The sequence below is a fragment of the Mchenga conophoros genome, linkage group LG14, assembly GCF_057382185.1.
Source record: "Mchenga conophoros isolate Kocher_MC1m ecotype Shallow Benthic linkage group LG14, M_conophoros_male_GT1.1, whole genome shotgun sequence".
NCBI classification, from domain to species: Eukaryota; Metazoa; Chordata; class Actinopteri; order Cichliformes; family Cichlidae; genus Mchenga; species Mchenga conophoros.
The window spans coordinates 25,377,967-25,398,708 of NC_140539.1; the positions used below are offsets into that span (position 1 = coordinate 25,377,967).

Sequence of the window (20,742 nt, forward strand, 5' to 3'; positions counted from 1 at the left end):
CACACACACACACACACACACACACACACACACACACACACACACACACACCTCAAGATATCTTCTAGCTCTTGAGGTATGAATGTGTAAAATCATGTCAAGTATAAATGAGCGCTACGGTAACATACTCTTAATTACCTCTTTCTTTCCTATGTGCATACATGTGCACATGTATGTGTGATGCACTTATGCATGAATAGCATGAATTATGTCTGAGGCAGAGAGCATGAACTCCCCTATTAATAAAACATTTCCATTACTAGCGCTCGTTATAGGTAGGCAGAACTTGTGGCACAGGAAAATAGACGCAGTTCCATCTTCATCTCTATTTTTCAGTGTTGCCTAAAAGGCAGCACAAATGCACTGCTAATGAGCTACAGGTAGCAGCTGATGTGCTAATACACACTTTATTCCAAAATGAAATGAAATGAAATCCAGAGCCAGTGCTCTGGATAAATACTGAGCAAGCTCTTATTCGTTCAGAACAGACAACAAAAAAAATTACACAGAACATGAAAAAAGCAACACAAGTGATTTACTGTGAATTATATTTATTATTATTATTATTATTATAGATTTTTTTTTACAAAATTCTTATCTCACTGATGATAATCCATATTCCTTCTCTTCATCCTCTTATCCAGTCCTCTCAAAAAAAATATTAGATGCTTTCTTTGTAACTCCCACTATCATGCTTATCAGCTTTCAGAATTAAATTGAGTCCTGTGTCCATCTACTTACTGTTGGACACTTTTCAGAATAAAGTATCACACTTTACAGCGTGTGGCTGCTCTTGATTACCCCTGCAAAGCCCCAATCAATAGATTCTAGAGCTAAGATAATGAATAATTGTATCAGTCTGTTGCACTTCAAATCATCGCTGTCTCCAATCAGGCTTTGATGATCAATTACGTCTGTTTTATGGAGCGAGCAGGAGATCAGTGAAATACCGTAATGGTGGTTGTGGGATCAGTAAAGACAGAAAGGCACTCTTGGTATGAGAAAAGGGGAAAGGAAAGAAGGTGCTTTTTGCTCCTTTTAATGATATATGTTGTAACATGCTAGGTTTTTTCAAGCAGATGTATTTTTTTATATTAAAATGTTAGCAGAGAATGACGCACGTGTGAGTATCTTTTGACTTTGTGAAGGTTTGGGAACGCGTCTCAATTTGCTTGTCCGTGTTGTTGCACAAATACTGTTCAAAGCTGCTGTTCTCTTCTCCCTTTGCATTGGTTAATACTGACGTCTCCATGTGAAAGTGGGATTTGTAAAGCACATCAGTTGCTGGGGCCCGAGTGACCTGCAGTTAACAGCACAATATTTTCTACATCAATGTGTAGTTTTCACAGGTTTCTTAAAGGTAGTTGTTTATTTAGATCATTGTAACACAACCTGAAAATGTTTATATTAGCTAGCAGTGGATAACAATAATTTGATATTACCATACAATGCGTTACATTTCATGTAATATCAATGCAGTCACTCAAATGAAATGCTGGGAGTAAATTCCTCTGTAAGGTCTCAAGGGAGTTTAATCCACCATTGTTTACTATTTGTAGACTCTGTTATTATCATGATCTTTCTTCTGTTTTCATCCCAGCACATTTTGACAGCACCAATTTATGTAAAGGAAGTTGAGAATGAAATTGGAAGGGGAAAAAAAGGGTGAAAAAATAGGGAGGGATGACATTTTATAAATAGAAGGCGGGCTAGAAAAACCCAGCAGCTTGTTCGCAAGTCTGATGTCATCCTGAAACCCTTTAATATTTAATTCAAAGTGTTGTGAAATTAAAAAGGCTCAAGGAGAAAAGGAAAGGGAGGCAAAATAGAAGGGACGCAGGGAGAAAGGTAGAGCGAGACAGATAAGAGAGTGTAATAAAAAAAAAGCAGCTCACCTCTCTTTTTAATTACAAATATGTTGATAATGAGCTATTAATTTAAAAGAAGAGGCCCTTGACTGGCATTATCAGACAGAAGGGGAAGGGGGGTGTTTACAAACTGAGAGTGTCCTCTACACAGCAACAACATCAGCGTGCCTGCAGATCTGGATAGGGTGTTCTGAAACTGTGTGCCTTTGAATCCAGATCGATAAAGTAATTGATAGTCAATAAAATGAATACCTTGCAGAGTAAACACTAGATCCATTTTGATAAAGGTTTTTTTTTCTGCTTACTGGACCTGGACTCCTCCCAGGTATTGGGTTAGTCTATCCCAGCAAAGCAGAACAGTGACCTCCTGTGGATTCTAATATACAACACAAATGCAACATGACGTCACACTGAAGCGAGGGCTGTTACCATTTGCAAACTACTGTTCTGCAAATACTTCAAAATTATTTAAACCCCAATGATGATCGTGCAGTTTGTGAATTCACGTATTTTTGATTTTTAGAATTTCACCTATCAAATAACTTCAACGTTTGACTAATTGAGAGTCGGTGTTCATTCAGTCCCACGTCCGTCACAGTCGCACACAAACACACGCATCGTGTCGAGAATGTCACATGGCCATAATATGCATTACACACTTCAGGGAGTGTATGATGTGACATGTCCCAGGTGAGAAAGGGCCCATGTTTGACTTGACATGCTGCTGGCAGGTGATTAACAGAGAGTCAGACCTCGGTGCCCTCCATTAGATATTATTACGCAGAAGGCTCCATCTCCCTTATACATAATTATAAGAGTCATATGAATGTCCTTCACATGTCTGCAGGGTGGTTGTAACACTGGAGCTGGAGCACATATTAGAGACTCAGATTGTTTTAAGTCAGTTTGACTTGGTTACAGCCAAGAAAACTCAGCAACGTTGAGATAAAGAACCAGACCGTCTCCGCACAAGACGGTGATGGACTGGTGCGGGGTCACTAATGATTCTGTCAATCAATACCATGGCTGGTGTGTCACAGCAGTCTTTTGCATCCTGTCAGGCCCATCACTCAGTGCACCTCAGACACAGTGAAGAGCCAGCACACACAGACCTACACGATTACTATGCGGCACATCTCATCTAGGTGAGAGATTATGACAAGAGGGATTATGTCAATGAAATCTGCAGCCCACAGACCCAGCATCACTCCCGAGGACTAAGAAAGAGTATAAACCCATGTGTAGGATACCTTTTCAATCAATTTCCTCCCTAATGAACTGCCTCAATGAGGCTTCAATAAACCTAAACTAATTCAAGGCAATCCTTAATCTCCTGACCTAGCCTTTTTGCATTGTCCCTGGTATTACAGTAACAGGATTGTAAAAGCATTGGCTCCAGATACACCCGTCCTCAAGTGACGAAGAGACTGGTGGGGGTTAGCATTAATTTCCAAAGCCTTATGTTTCATTTGCATAATTACCATAAATCAGTGCAGGGATGTTCTGGTCGACAGTAGAGGGGAACAGAGAAACGCTATTGGGAAAAGGAAATGTTTGGGAAGGTGACAGCATGCAAAAGACTGCTGACTTAGCGGGCAGTGTGGTGATTAAGGAATAACTGTGTTATTCTAAAAACAAAGTTAAGTATGTCGTGATGGAAACTGGAGTCCCCCCCCTGTATCAATCAGTGAATCATTTCGTTAAAATAATAACTTTTTTAAACTGCTGGAAAAATATCCAAATAGTTGGTAAGTATAACAGATAATTGTAACGTTTTTTTCACCTGTTCAAAGAGTTTAACATTGCAGGTGATGCGCTAAACTTTGATGCTCTTCAAGATAAATTGGGGATATTTGGCTTCAAAGAAACAGATTTGATTTAATTGACTTTGTGGCAACAGTTTCAGTAATGCTTTAAAAATATTCATACTTCATGCAGCATGAAGGTACCTTTTAGGGAATGCTGCACTATGAGCTTAATATACAGTAAATACAGCAGAATGAAGCCGCAGTAAACACGAGGGAGAGCCATTTATACAATAACAATACTGAGGTCTTTGGGTAATCACCATTCTACCTGTGTAACACAGTAGGTGATCTTTGCTGCTTTCCTCTACATACAGTAAAGAAAGGTTGACTTGTGCAGTAAACTAAAGGATCCGTCATTAAAACTATGTGAGCTCACTGACGGGGAAACTATTTGTATCCTGCACTGGATTAAATGGGTGAAACAAATGTGAGGGGTTAAATGCTTTGACACAGGGTACAGACTGTGCAGCCTGCTGGCTCAGTAATCTGCTGAAGTTCTTGTGCTTTGTGTAATATTGAATTTGAGTCATCTGCAGAGCAGTCGGGGTTATTTAAGGACAGCTACAAACATGCAAGAGGTTAAACCGAAGACCTAAATAGGTAGTGCTATATTGCTGAAAGATTAATCTCTCTTTGAAGCCATCTCCTACTTCATGCTGTACATAAAGAGCAGACAGTACAGTAAGCTCACAAAAGTTCCCTAAACTTTGCCTAACCTCTTTTATCTCTACTTCCAGGCCTCCACAGCTGCTGCTGCTGCCTGGTCTGATAAAGCCAAGAGAACAGTATGTGGGTGAGCAAATGATAAAAACAGACACTGAAACTGAGAAAGATGCAGGGACGCTCTGAGAGAGCCATTAAGACTGAGATGGAAAAAGAGAAAGACATAAAATACTCTAAGAACTAAATAAACTATCACATGAAAGGAGGAGGAGAGTGTTAAGAGAGCACTGATGGAGGGGGCAGAGATGGAGACATATGACAGCTGGCAGACAGAGAAGGCGGCACTCCTCTGCTCAGTTTCCCTGCACCTTAGCAGGCCAGATGGACTGAGTTGGCCCTCTGTGCCCTTCATAAGCCAACACACACACACACACACACACACACACACACACACACACACACACACACACACACACACACACACACACACAGAGTTTATATATTTAGTTATATTTTTCGGGAAAACTAGCTTATTTCATCTATTAAGGTAAATGAATATTCTCTGCCAAGTGGCATTGTACTATAATATGCTGGTTTCACACTGTGATGTTGAATTTATGTAAAAGTATTAGGCCTCTATGTACTTACAGAGTAATTACCGAGCAGTTAATTACTGTTGCAGTATTTGACTTTTTATATTTCTGCTAGATCTTAAAGATGTTGTATTAATCTAGTATGTATTAAAAAGAAAACCCAATAAACTCGACTGTGATACAGGCCCTCCCTCTACTGTCAAAACTCTGCTACTACATTAAAGAGCATGGATCAGCACCAAAGTAAAGGACAGCTCCCACACTCCAAAACAGTCCCACAAATTACCTTAAAAAAAAAAAAAAAAAAAACAAGGAAGAAAACTGAACTAGAACCTCTATCAAAGCCCTCAAATTTTTAAACTTAAAAATAACAAACCTCTTGTTTAATTTTTAAGATCTCTGGATGTTTGTTTTCATTCTCATTTCTCCAGTAATTGAGCAACAACACTGCTAGAGGCATAAAAAACAGATTCAGCCAGTCCCAAAACAGTATTGATTGATGTCTGGTTATAAAAAGACATCTATCATCTAGACAGTCTAAAATTGAAGCTGCACTGGACTGTGTGTTCATGTGCCCGTGCCTGTGTGTGTGTGCGTGTGTGTGTGTGTACTTGCTGGTGGTCTGGCTAGCCGTGTTGATGCAGCACAATATTATGAAACAATAAAATGTAGACAGCTGATTCATGTCTCAGCATAAAAGCCAGAGTTTTGTTAGGTTCCCCTTTAATGAAACCTATAATTTCTGCCACCCTCGATGGCGTTGCCACACAGCAGAGGGATCGATCATAAAGAGAGATATCTAGAGCTGCTCGATTTTGCAGGATTGCCATGGCAATTAGTGAGCCAAGTTGCAGTGCGAAAAGTAATTTACACAGTAAAGTCACATGTCAACCACATCTTTCGGCTGAGAACAGTACACTCATCTCTCTTAAACACACACAAGGGTGGGGAAAAAAAAAGAAAAACACCCACCCACACAGGCTGCAGAGTAATGCAGCAAGGTTTTGTCAAAGACTGATGTTGTAGTCACAAAGGTTAGAAACTCAATCACTTTAGCGATGGCTTCCACGTCACCGTGTCTCAAGACTCCATCCCGCATATGTGTGTGCGTGTGTGTTTATCCATGAATGTACAAACACCAATGTGTGCTGAGAATGATTAGCTGGGTCAACAGAAATGTAACAGGGCGGAGATGTCACAACCAGCTAAAACATTACCGTAAAGACAGGACGACTAAACAAAGGGAGGGAAAGGTCAAAAAGCGAGAGAACCTGTGTGAAGCGAGACAGCTTCAACATAATAGCGCAGATTTCGCTGGGCTATTGCGATCAATTCTCTTGAAATCACAAGAGAGCAAAAGCTGACTCTTCCTTTCTCACAGAGGAGGGCAGATCTACAACATCAGCACATTCAACCGGTGAAGCAACGTCTGTTTTTCATCCGCCTTTCCTCTCCGCCACTCTCCTCCGTCTCCCGTGACCTTAGGGTCTATTACACGCACGCTCCCGCGCTGTCTTTCTCTCTTGGTGATGATCATCTGGCCTTGTCAGCAGGTTGAAGTCACTGAGCTAAGCATTTCCCCGCCACATAAACGATGTCTCTTTTGTGTGTGTTTGTGTGCTGTTGTTGTGTGTACAAACTTGGCTGATGGCATTATACGCAAACATTCAGGATGGATGCGCGCGTATAACGTCATCAACCACCAGCTGCGAATCTTATAGGTCGCCTGACAGCTTCTAAGCCAGCAGATTGTATTTCTGTTCCACAGCACTCTGTATTCTCTTCACTCATAACCCACTCGACCCCCTTTTGTCCTCAAGAATCCAAATCCAAATCTTCTTCAGTGTAAAAGCTTTTCTCTGTAGTGACTGAGTGGACAAGTACCACCTAAGTGTGCTCAAATGCAGAACTCTCCCAGCCGTCTCTGAGATTTAACCTGCCTGTTGACTTCAGGCTCAGAGATTAGTAGAGGAGTGTACACACACTTGCTATTCAGCCAGAAGCCTGAAGACGACGTCAGTACAGAATTATAATGACCACAACAGAAGCAGTAGAGAAAATCCCAGGGATTTACTGTGGTCTGGTTAAATGGAAGATCGGAAGATGTGCTGAATGAGAATGGCATTTCGGCTGCTCTCTATTCTCAGCGTGCGCTTGCTCTGAGAGTGTGTTTAAGAGAGACCACATCCCCGTATATTTACTCTTTGATAGCGGCTGGTTCTAAGTTTGCGGAGCAAATAAACTGGCTTTAAGATACTGCCCCCTTGTGGACATAAGTGGGACTACGAGCACAGTTTCACAGTCTCTACAAAAGGCTTGTCATAACTTGGAGCAACATATTAAAACACTGACAAGAAAAGTGAGAAAAATTTGTGAACTTTCTGTATTTATGTAAAAATAAAGTCTCATGTGAGAAAAAGAAGAAATCCAAAACACTGTTGTATTTTATCTAATAAAATTAAAATATACTGTTTGTTTCTACACAGCAAATTAAAGCAGAAAGAAAAACAATCAACACCATTCAATAAAACAAAACAGGAATGTGTAGGTCAAAGCTATTTTGACTTTGACTTTGACTTGTCGACTGATTTGGTTGCATATAGCTGGAAAGCATCAGAAAGTCAACACAGTGACTGCTTTTACTCACGCTGCTAAAATGACACAAAATACTAAACGAGGTAAACCACACACCCCAAAGTCACACCCAAAGGCTTAAAGCAGCCAGATAAGCTAACTAACATCTCTGCTCGTGTGTCTTTAACAAGACGGCACAAAGAAACCAAAGAAAGAAACCTTTACACAACTACACTGTAGAGAACACACAACATCTGGCATTCATCCCAGAGTAGTACAGTAGAGGGAGCCTAGTAATTATGAGTTACTTTGCTGCTCACCATGTTAAAGGGGAAATGAAATCCTACATGTCACGGTCCCTCCTAAGGAAAGGTTTGGTAATGCAGCAATGCAATATCCCTAAAACTCAAGTAAAACAACAAAGGTTTAAACAACTAAGTTCCACATTGAAGTGCGACCAAATTAGAGGCCAGACATTTTGCCTTCATAAAAATATATATGAACAAAAAGCAAAACTAGCTGAGCTGAATGAAAACATTGTCGAGCTTTAATCAATTCAATTCAGTTTTATTTATACAGCACCAAATTACTGCAGCAGTCCCCTCCAACATGTTGTAAAGTAAAGACCCTACCCTACCAATCTACAGATGCTAGGTTGAAGTTAGCGCTTCCAAAAAGTTTCCGTTATCAGTTATTAAATCCAAGCTGTTAATGGAAATGTGTAATGTGTCTGTTTGACTGCACTTCTGAAGCTCAGATAAGATCTTATGAACAAGTAGTGCAGAGCAAACAGGTAAATCAAAAGGATTTTCTTTTGCCACTGTACTGTCACACACTTCTAACATAAGCCTGCATATAGTATTACATATTGTTAACATACAACACAAAACTACTGCACCAACCAACACGTGACTAACGGCAGTCATTTCTAGTCATTTGTCACACACACACGCTCAGACACGCAGCCTCCTCAAATGCTATCACACATGTAGCATGTTGTTTAAAGCCATACATTTGTAATAGAACATTTGCTTGACATGGGCGTGACTTACTGGGGTGCTGCCGTCTGACAGGGTCAACATGCTGATTGACATGCTCATCTTATCGGAGGAGGAGAGGGACGGTGGGGAAGGGCTCCTTTTCTCCACTTCCTGTCGCTGCAGGAAGTCACGCCAAGCCCGCTGAATACTGCATGTAAAAGATAAAGAAAGATTCATTTGAACTGTGACTCACTGAAAGCTACAGAGAGGTAAACAGGCACAAAAATGTTCAAATCTCATGAACGCAATGATGGAAATTAACATAATAGTAGTTATACACAAGAAATGAAGCACTTTATTAAATGTTTTTTTAATGACTGCAATTAAAACAAAAGTCTGCAAATGGCCCTTTTTTAGACAGATAAAAGAAATACTCACATCAACACCTTGTTCTCAATTGGTGGCAGGTTGACATTGATGTTGTTGTCTAGGTTCATAGTCAGGTGATTACTGAGCAGAAGAAAAGGGGAAAGGGGTAAAGACATTCAAAGAACAACAAACAGCACACACACAAAGACACACACATACATCCATACAGGTCCAGTCTACGTTATCAGTAATTAAACAGTGGTAAATCACTCCTATAGAGAAACTGCAGCAGAACAAGAGCAGGATAATCATTCTGTCTCTGTGCTTATTACTATAAGGTTTACCTAAGGTGTGATTTGATGCTGCAAAGGGGATAGAGATAACCCCCCCCCCCCCGATGCTTCTTCTTCTTCTTTCCATTAATCTGCTAAGGACAACTGTTTCAGAGTGAAATAAATAAAACAGAAATTAACTGGATTAGCCCCTTGCTGATCGCTGACATCAGAATTCCTTACACAGGTGGCTTATGCAGCTTCTTCTTTCAATATGTTAAATTGCAGGTCTGCACCAGGGCTGCTGTCTGCAACATCCTGCAGTTAGAAAATCTTGCGATGGAGGAGTTTCTGAAGAAATTCCGAGCACAGTTTCATGGGTTTGCATGTGATGGTGGAGCTGCTGGGATGAGTGAGTAAACAGAAGCAGCCACAGTCTCGATTGAAAATATCAACCGTAACCTGATCGTCATTTGCTGAATCATTCACAAGTTAGTGTATCTGAAGAGGAAAACATGCGACTGAGAATACTGTGCATTAAAAACACACCATGATACTCTCGTATCATATTTATGAGTTAAAGTCATATTTATGACTTTAAGTCATAAATATAAATATATAGGACTACTCTGGGTCGGTTATGTGTGCACATATAACCAAACTCACCTGTGCAGCTGGAAGCCTTCATTATTAACATGCTTGTATCCACTCTGGAGGCTCTTGAGATGAATCTGTGTAAGAGATACACAAGAGGGACAAATACAGAGTCAAGCAGCTGGGAACAGGAGGAGGAGGAGGCGATGAGATGAGAAAGATGAGAGGAGATCCCAGCATTTTGTGTGTGCGTGCACAATTATGAATGAATGTGTGCCAGATGTGTGATCATTGTGCTGAGATCAGGGACCCCTGAGGGATGCGGTTTGGCAGCATTTTGGTTCACTTAAATGTTTTCTTGAGAAGTTAGTAAAGTAAGCTTTGAAAAAATTCGGCCATCTGAGCTGGCTCAGCATTTTCCAGGCATTTGGATCAGAAGCACACAGATAGAAAGAGAGAGAGACCAGGGCAGAGCAAATAAGTCGCAAAGGACATCATTGATGTAGCAATGGCACAGCTGTACAGATGTGCCAATCACATTGGAGATTAGAGCAGTAAAACTTTACTCCTCTACTAAAATTACTTTTAGCTCCATCCTCCAGTCCTCGCCAGCTGCTCTCCTCCCCTTGGCTCCATTCTTGAGTTTTAATAGTGCTTTATAATGAGGACAGGCCTGCCTCTACATAATTGAACATACTAATTCAATTACAAAGGAGCAACAATGTTTAAGTGGAGCATTTCTTCCTGATGAGCCAAGCGAGTCGCATCAGGGCACCAAGCATCTATCAGCGTCATCCCAATGTATTTGTGGATGTGTGTTTATGGGCAAACTTCAATTTTATTTGGCTATTATTGTTATTAATTCATTACTGCATAATGACCTATGCACGAAAGAATATATTGCATCTATTAAATAGCAAAGTGGGCTGTAAAGAAACCTGCACAAAGAAATATTTTTGCAGCTTGCACATGTATGACCACACTAAGACAAATCACCACACTCAAGTGGTTAGCTGATGCTTTGGTTCAAGGTGTTTAATATTCATTATATGTGTTGATATATAAGTTCCCCACTTAATAACTATGCAAGTGTCCTGTCCTTCTGAAGTGTTACTTACACAAACGTAGTACATAAATAGTGCATTTAAAACAGTGTAGGAACCACTGTCTTACTATATTATAGAACTAGGCTTATAAAAATATCTTGTTTGGCTGTTTGCTTAATTTCAGTGTGACAGGCAGTGTTGTTTTTTTCTCATTTCTCTGCCTCCCAGAAGGAACAAGCAGCTCATTAGGCAGAATCAAGGACTTTGACTAGTGATCAATGACTGTTTCAAGAAGCTTTTTCCTCCCCTTCTCTTTTTTTCCCACTTTGTCTTTTCCTCTCCGTTTACTCAGATGAAATAAGGTTCACTGAAAGCACAACTGCAGCTCCACTGAACCCAGACCTCCCTGAACTGTCATTTGTTTTGAGAGCCGGTGAAGTCACCTTTGCATTTCCAAATTCCCTGGAAAGACAGTAGGTTTTATGCTATAGAATCCACCAGTTTCACAGATAGAAATCCAATTAAACACTTTCTCTCTCTAGAGAAAGAGATACCAGAGAATTAAACAACATGATGTAGAGATAAGCAGAGTATAAATGAGTAGAGATGTGTGTGTGTGTGTGTGTGTGTGTGTGTGTGTGTGTGTGTGTGTGTGTGGTTTTGAGTAATAGAGGTGCTGGGAGACTGAATGAGGCGATCATTTCAATTTCCCCTTCGAGTTACTGATGGTACTGTCACAAGCCTGACCAGACAAACTGTTAGCCAACTTCAGCACACACACATACGCACACACTTACAAGCACACAAGGAGGCACTAACATAGAGACACGCGTCACAAACATTAACACAAGCTGACACACAGAATTGAATCCTTATTTATTGTTTTACTGAAAAGAAGAAAGTACAACTAAAACTAATTAATCAGCATGCAAACTGAAAAGTTTAGTGCAAGAATAGTCGTGTTAAATGGGTCGTAACCTCACTCAAAACATAGAGAATGACACTAAACAGTAAAAACATGTGTTTGCCTTACACTGTAAATGTCCATAGAAACATACAGCTTCTCACACATTCATCAGTAATACTGAACAATACACACACACACACACACACACACACACACACACACACACACACACACACACACACACACACTAGTATGTGCAAACTCTTAAATTGAAATGATATTTATCTATAATTATTTTTGTTAGGAATTCATTTTAAAATTTGTATTTTCTAAAAACATCTAAAAAGATAGTAAAACACATTATTACGTTTTTATTAAGATGCCTAATTACCATTTTTTATTTGCATTCAATAATTTGTTGAATTTCATTTTTAGATTTAAAGTTTATTTCCGTACTTAGCATAACAATAGATCAACATTAAGTTATTTAAAAAGGTGTAGTTTATTTACGGTAAATTGCATTTAAGTATTTGTAGTACCTCATCCTTCACGTCATTTTTCTCATCACTGTTTTTTGATCCTTGCTTGTGCGTATGGGAGGTTGAAAAACAAAAACTGCAACGCAAACATCAGGAGTGCGTTATTCATCACTTAAACACAATCCTGAACTCAGGGGGACATTTACATTGACTTTAATACATGGTATTGATTTTAAGACCTGTAGCAGTAAACATTTTGCAGTTACTGTGTACCAAACCAAAAGCTCAATGTGCTATTATAAGAATTTATTAGATCCTGTTTGAGTATTTTCTCCTGCTATCCGTACCTGTATCTTTCCATTCTGATCTGCATGGAAAACCACTATCCCAGTTTTAGAGAAGGAATACCAAAAATGTACCGGAACATAAACCAGAGGTTTGCATAATTTAGTGGCAGAGTCGACAGAAAATCTATAGTCATTTTAGGCTTTGGCAGTGCCAAGCAGGCTTGTATTGATTGGTGTGAGTGTTTGTGTATATGTGAACCTGTGTATTGGTGGATTTATGGTAAAGTCAGGCACAGTAGAGAGAGGATGGAGTAGGGAGGCAGGGAGAGATGCTGATGCAGAAGAGACCTTGAACTCCCAGGAAATAACAACAGAGGAAATAGAGCTAAAGGCAGCCAAATACAGACCACAAGACCTGTTTCATTATCTTCCCTTCCTTCGCCTCCTCTCTCTATCCCCACTGCTTTCTTCCTTCATCAGTCTTTTCTCCTTAACTCAACTTTCCGAGAAAATAAATGAAAATAAAACAAGACAGGCACAGGGAGGCAATGAGAAGAGAAAGCACACAATTAGTGGAGATGATAAAGAGGAAAGTCAGCGATTTAATCACACTGTGAGAAATATACTGGCATTAGGAATAAGGACAGACAAAGCAGAGTGCAGTGGACTAGTAGTTGTTTTGGAGGTCTTTTTTGTCGTGTGTGTACGGATCTATGTAAAGATCAATCAATAGATGAAAATACAGGTATACACTTCACCTGAAATGGTATTGAGAATTGGTCATAGGGCCATTAAGAATAAGCTTGACAGGACATGTCAAAAACGACGGATGGGCAGAAAGTGTCTAGGAAGGCCAAATGCATTCAATATTGACACCCTTTACTGGCAACTCTGAACTAAGAGTTTGAGCTCTTGCCCTTCAGATTGTAGCTATCATGACAGAACACTACTTACTCATAATCACCCAACCATCCATTCATCGTTTATCTTTCTTTTTCAGGCACTTATCCAACTTTGGGTTACAAAGGGCTGGAGCCTATCCCAGCTGTCACAGGCCAAGAGGTACTCAAGGGACTGGTTACCAGTCACTCACATGGCTACACATTTATTATATATTTGGCTTTAAAGCTTGGCCACAGCTACTTGCGGAGTGTGCATCCTGGCCATATGAAGGGGAAAGACTTATAATTAAACTCTTCTTAGTTCAATGGATGGTTTGTTTCCCACATGCAAAGTTTGGTGTTTCAAACTAAATTGCACAGGCTGAAAGATGTTCAAACAGCTGATTCATGTTCTGTAATATCCAAAATTTCTGATTAACAACCTGGGAGTGTTTACATTTTTTTTAAACAGGCAGTTTACCATAACCCTTCTTATTATATCATGGGCTCAAAACCAATTGTTAAAATGTGTTTTAAGGTGGTATTGACAGGCTGGTTTGTGGTAACTGATGCTACACATATTACATTGTTTTTTATACTTTTTATTGCTTTTATATAATTATTTTAGTGTTTTTTGTTTTGCTTTTACAATATTGTTTTTCTGTGTTACAGTTCTCTGTGGAGTTCCTGCCTTATTATCTTGTTAATACTTTAATACCTGGCTGCACATCACATTTTCTAAAATGGGACTATAAAGAATGGCTCTACCTGACATGAATTGAAACATAAAAATGACTATAGAAGGCTTTGTGGTGATGTTTGTGTTGTTTTGCACACTGGGAACAGAAGATTAATCAATCAGAAGTGCTGTATATTTAAGGTAATTTACATATTTTGCTCTTTTATATTGGATGTTGCATAAACGTGCTCTCTCACTGTATGAAAGAAAACTAGACAGCCATGACTTTTCTCTTGAAATGATGTAGTTGGAAGTTGCTGAAGGTATTAAAGAAGAAGAAAATTGGTGAAAGGTTCTTTCTTGGCAAAGGAAAGAAGGGATGTGGAGGCGGAAGAACTGGCCTGTGTGCTGAGAAAGAATTAAGCTGGACCAAGGCCAACTAGCCAGAGCAGCACGGAGAAGAGAGAAATGGCCTTCCTGGGAAGTGGCCTTCATCTCTCCTGTACGAGTGTAAATCTGTCTCTTGTACCTTGACTGATCCATTAACACATACTAACACTTACACACGTGTCTTGCAAACTCAATCATCCAGGTGAGGAAATCCCAAAAAGTTGATTCTTCAGTCTCATAAAGACGAGATGGAGCATGAGATTGTCTTTCTGAGACTGAAGAAGTCACTTTAGATAAGTACCGAAATGCTTTTCACAACGAAAACGCTACGTCCAGATGAATAGAATCAATGTTTTGGGATTCACACACGTGATTTAACCAGGTAATCACGGTCAGTTTAAATGCTCAAATCATAGATCAAAATTAAGTAATTAATTAAGACAAAGCAGGATAAGCATATTCAATTAAATGAAATCACAACAGACAACACACATTTGTGTAGAATAAATAGAACAATGTGCTTCATTGCTGTCATAAAAAAGGAAAAACTCAGAGTGCTAGACAGTTTTGTACTATATTAATTATGACTGATAAAGTCATAAAACTGTTGGTTCAAGTGAAGCCAAGATTAAGTATATTACACAGGATAATTTGTCAAAAAAAATAAAAATATTGTCAAAGCTCGATGTATGTTTTTTGTTTTTGATGTACTGCAGACTGTGTCCCTCTAATGGCTGTGTAGTAATGGTATAAAACAGTAATTGAAATATTAGTCCAGTGCTTGACTGAACACACATTCATATTAATTCAATCCCAGAAACTGATGTATGACTGTGTATCTATCAACAATATGTCAGCCACCAAGCAAACAAATAACGACATGCATAAATTATTTCCTGCTAAATCTAGCTGGAGGTTCCCCCAGTTTAATAACCTTGAGGCTAGGAGTTATTCCATTCACCTTTCAGCCAAAAAGCTGTCATGATGTGGTCTTCCACTGATGGTAACCTAACTAATTTAAATACTGTCATACCATCTGCGGTGCTACACAGACCCCTCCCTCTCTCTCTCTCTCTCACACACACACACACACACACACACACACACACACACACACACACACACACACACACACACAAACAGACACGCTAGCCAAAGAGCTTGGAGGCAGCTTCTATCAGTCAAACCTCCCTGGGGTTCTTTGGCCTAGCCAGCCAGCCGGCGCCATCTCTGCCATCAGGCTCACATCCTCATCGCTCTCTTCTGCCACAGGGACACAGAACCTGTCGGAACACCCTGCATTTGTGTGTGGGAGTGATAGCAAAACCTGAGAACAGGTGCTGTTATCTCTAGCTATTCCTGACAAGGCACTGTGTCTTATTGCTTCCATGTGTGTGTGTGTGTGTGTGTATGTGCAGATTTTTCCCAGTGTCCATTGGGATTCGGTGTCCAAACACTGGCAATGTCGTCCCCGAGTGACCCTGCAACTAGAGGTGGCCTATACTTTTTCTATGGCACTCTTTGTTGCACACACACACACACAGACACAGAGCCCTTCATTCTGCCTTGGGAGTTAGGTTAATAACTGACGTGTCAGAGACGGAGAGGACGGACTGCAAGAGGAGGAAATGGAGCAAGGAGACAACCTAAAGATGTAATACCATGGAGAAAAGGTGAAAAATCACATCACTGCCAGCGAACACAAACAGTAATAAATGAAGATGGAATGATGCTGTTAATAAGCAAGAGAGGTAAAGGGGGTAAAAGCTAAAATGATTTAGCTGAACCTAAAATGTCAAAGGAGTTCAGTTAAGTGGATAAGGACCACACCGTGAGCAATGCCAGCTGCAGGAGGTGAGAAGAGTTGAGAGCAAAACATACACACATGCACAAAGACACAGGGACACAGACACACACAGAGGTCCCCAGTTGTCGAGGCAACAGACTGAGCATCTGTGTGGTGTCAGATTGGAGCAGGAACTGGTCCACTGTGGAAAAACATAATTCTGTGCATGCAGTGTATCTTTTTTCTTTGCACTTATCAAATTAGAAATTCAGACTCAGACCACAAGCTGTGGGGGGTTTGTCGCACCAGAATAACAATCAATTTATTTGCAAAAACTGCACTCATATGAGAGAATGTTGTTAGCAATGCAGGCATTCAGGCGCAAACCAATGAGGGGCAACACGACTTTCAGTGTAACAAAACACAGCACACCCAAGTTGAGTCATATGATATTACTGTGCCCTTTACATGTTGACATACTAATATAATAGCGTATAAAGATCCTTTAAGACTCCTTCGCATTAATCTCATGCCTTTTTTAATGGAGAAATGACAGTCTTACAAGGTCACAGCTCGTAACATTTCTGCATCACTTTCAACACTACAACATGAAGGTGTCCTGTGACAGACAGACTGATGAAATCAGCCAAGTTTGAAATGATCTTAATTGTCAGAAAGTTAGGTCTGAACTTTTAACCAGATATGAAAGATCAAAGTACAACAATGTATCCTTTGACACAGGCAGGGGACTCATTTTGTCTCACTGTGAAGCCACACACAGCCTGAGGAAATGTACACTGTCGCTTCCTTGTGTCCTTTTTTCCAAGCAGCATTTCCAATGTGTAGTTAACAGGCTCCCGGTGGGCCATAATCAGAGCGGTAAAGCCAGCCGTTAACATGCCAGAACAAACACACTGTAAAGCAGTTCCTCCTTTTACAGCACCAATCAATACTACCTGTCCTCCACGGCAGCTGAGCATAACACCACAGTACTAACGACTGCACTGTTGGATGAAGAGCAATATATATGCAAAGAGCTGAAGGTAAATGTATGCAACCATAAAGTTGTTTTTATTGGGCATTATGGTCAAATGGAAGGATCGGCATTGCTGCTTAATAGGATTGTAAAGGTAGTTGTGGAAAGAGTAGTAAAAGAGATGCAGAGTAAGGAATGTGAGCTCCCTAAGGGCTTTTTAGTTCAGGTGATATGGTTCTATTCAGATCTTTATTTTGCATCTGAACAAGGCCGGAACACGTTATGTTAAAGACCGCTAAAGTGCATTAAAATGATTAGGCATAGCACTTAAAGTAAAGGCTGCAAACTCTACCAAGTCATTGTGACTCTAACTCCATCACATGAAACTATAAAGATACTGGATCCAGACTGATAATGTAACTCGCTTTTATCTTTTGTTAAAACAGTTAAAGCCTGAAGAGTTAACTGTTCGGTTTTTATGTTTTAAATTTGTATAGTCCAAGCCAAAGCTGAGATACCAGGGTGATGTTACTGGAGTAATTTCACCAGGTCGCACTTAACTAACAAGACACCTCTTTAACTACAAAAGTGATTGAAACACAAAAAGTTGCTATTCTGAACTTCTAAAGGTGAGATAAATCAAGGGCCATCATGGCTGCTTAAGTCTACATGCTGTTTTTCTTGCAACTTTCTAAACACATAATCAAATAAATGACACATAAAGCCTGTTTTCTTTACAGCCTTTGTGCTCACACTACATGCACACAGTTCAGTACTTGCAAATACAGCTGCACACACATATACTTTACACAAAGCAAACAATTAACGCTGGGCTTTAGTTGTGAGTTAGAGCTGAGACTGTCCATTAGCAATGGTTCACTGCTGTTCAGGCTTAATGAAGTAGAAAGCCAAAAGCAAGAGAAATCCTGCAAACCTAATTAATGAGAGGAGGAAAGAGGTAGCGGAAGAGAGGAGAAAAGAACAGAGTAGAAAAGAGAAACCCAAAATTGCACTGTTAGAGGTGATGAAGCAAGAAGTAAAAGGGGCAGGGAACTAGCAAGTAGAGACTTTCCATTACTGTTTTTAATTGATCCATGTAAAGCTGCCATGTTAAATGTCTTTATCCCGTCTTAATTCCTTCAGTGTATTTACTAAATGCTTGCCTCTGCTCAAAGATATCATTGTATCTTGTTCTTGAAAGGTCTTTTTAAACATCTTTGTGTCCATGACAGTAGCTTAACAGTAGCTTGCAGAAAGCCTGGCTCACTTTTCTTCAGCTCAGCAGGAAATTATTAAAGTCACGGTCCAGTTAGCTGCTGGTCACCCTCAGCCCTGTGGGCCTCGGCTTGAACCACCCACCTGTGCTGGGCCTCTTAAGAAGGCACGGTGCACAGTCGTACACACACACACACACACACACACACACACACACACACACACACACACACACACACACACACACGCAACTGTGCTCCTTACTGTGGAGTGAGCATTAGGCAATTAGCTTTGCTGGGCTCTATCTAAAGCTTGGCTTTGCTCTAAAAATCAGCAGTGGGAATGGCATACCAGGCTTATGAGGCAGGCAGGGAGTGTGGGTGTTCATTAAAACACCCAGCACCATTCACGGGGTGAAAAAAGGCCATAAAAGCAATTAATCTGCCCATAAACAAGCCATTCGCCTGTCCAACACACCCACGAACACACTCTCATGACAGTGGGAGCAGGGAGAGGGAGAGGTGAGGAGCTGTGCCGCTTGTTCCTCCCGGCTCTCTTTCTCATTATCTCTCTGTGTCTCATTCTGTTTCTCTGAACTACTCAGACAAATCCAGAGATCTTAAGAGTTTTTTTTTAAATCTAAAAAAGTTTTTTCTAGTTAAATCCTGCAGAGCAAAGTTGTAGAGATGAGCCTCAGATAAGGTGGATAAAAAGTCTCACGTCACACTTGCTACAGATCACCAGACTGATACACTGACAGCACGGCCCAGATGTTTTCTTTTTAGAACTGTCTATGATGTTCTCTCAGAGCTTTTTGAAAAGTTTAGGACCATTCATCTCTCTTTATCATGCATTTCATTACTTTGACTCTGTCCTTAAAGATGGATGCCCATCAATAACATCATGCAACTTAAATAAATCTAGTCTTCTGAAAATAATAATAATACTTTATATTCCAAAGCATTAAATTGCATATAGACTGGAATGATGCTGTGACCAGAGACTATAGAAAACAAATGATATTCTGCAACTTTAAGCTACTATGGGTCAAATAACCAATGGCGGCAGGAAGTGGGCGGAACCCAAGACAAACGTTCTCAATTTCCAGGCAACGACTGAAGTAACTACAGATGAGAGTGAAGAATACTGTTGATTGAAATATGAGCTGGCAGCAAACACGTTAGAGGGTCACCTAGGCAACCAGTGGAATGTCTGCAAACGACCAGCCGTCACATTTGAAGTGATGTGCAATTACTGTGTGCATCCTATAAGCTTCAAATGCTTTTTATTAGCCATTATCACACATTAAATAATTTAGTCATAACAAAACAAATGGCCTTGAACTAGACTGTAAAGGACGTTCTATGACACTGTGATGGTTTCTGGTGTCTTTTATGTGGTTGCCTGCTGGGGAGGTGGAAGCACGGAGAGGGAGAGGAAAAGGCTCGGTAAAGAAGCCCAGCTCTGTCCTGGACAGCCCCCTTGACTCCACTGAGAAGGTTGGTGTGAGGTAGGGCTGCCACAAACAATTATTTTGATAGTCGACTAGTCACCGATTATTTTTGCGATTAGTCGACTAATCAGATCATGCATCCATTGAACGTAAAACGTACAGCTTATTGCACCAGCGTGCATCTGCTCTTATATAACTATCATTAGCTTACAGCTTTAAGTGTTTAAGGTATGTGCTAACTAAAAATAAAGACAAGATGATAGTTTATTAAATTTAAATGAAATTTGCAGAATGTGATCTGTGAGTTTAATAAACTCAGCCGTCTGCTCCTTGCTATCTATAATATTGTCACGGTCCGGGGCAGCGGCCGTGTGAAGAGTGGAAAGGAGGACTCAAATGCAGCACTTACTCAGATGTGAAGGTGATTTATTGACAATATCAAACATAAAGTGGAGATGGCAAAACAGAACTAAGGATGAACTAAACTGGGTGAAACTACACAAAGGAGTGGCAAACCTGAACATGAAGGGAGAACAGCAGGGAGAGCACGCAGGGGATTTCACAGGGTATGAACACAGACGACGCGACGAGGAGCAGAGGAAATCACACACTATAAGTACACAAAGAGACACTGGGAAATCACACACAGGTGGGGGAAACAGCTGGACCTGATTAACCTGACGAGACAGGGGAACACTAACACCAGGGACCAACAGAGGGAGCACAAACCCAGAACCCAGTGTCTAAAATCCCAAACACAAACCATCCCAAAACAGCCATGAATAATAATGAAAGTAATAACAATAAAGAACATAAACATAAAGTCACTGAGTCATGGTCGCAGGACCATGACAAATATAACGGGACACCGGAGTATATTCTCCAGCATCTCACACTTCTGATAATCAGTTGTGTAAAAACT

General features: G+C 40.3%; 1 protein-coding gene across 2 annotated transcripts in view; it reads right to left on the reverse strand.

Moving 5' to 3' along the window:
- The window catches only part of schip1 (schwannomin interacting protein 1), a 236,622-nt gene that overhangs the window by 143,059 nt on the left and 72,821 nt on the right, over window positions 1–20,742 (reverse strand). For both annotated transcript variants that reach the window (XM_085243594.1, XM_085243592.1), the window contains exons 6-8: window positions 9,794–9,858; window positions 8,925–8,996; window positions 8,559–8,694 (exon numbers count right to left, since the gene is read on the reverse strand). In XM_085243594.1, coding sequence (XP_085099720.1) covers window positions 8,559–8,694; window positions 8,925–8,996; window positions 9,794–9,858 — 273 coding nt within the window. The remainder of the gene's footprint in view (window positions 1–8,558; window positions 8,695–8,924; window positions 8,997–9,793; window positions 9,859–20,742) is intronic.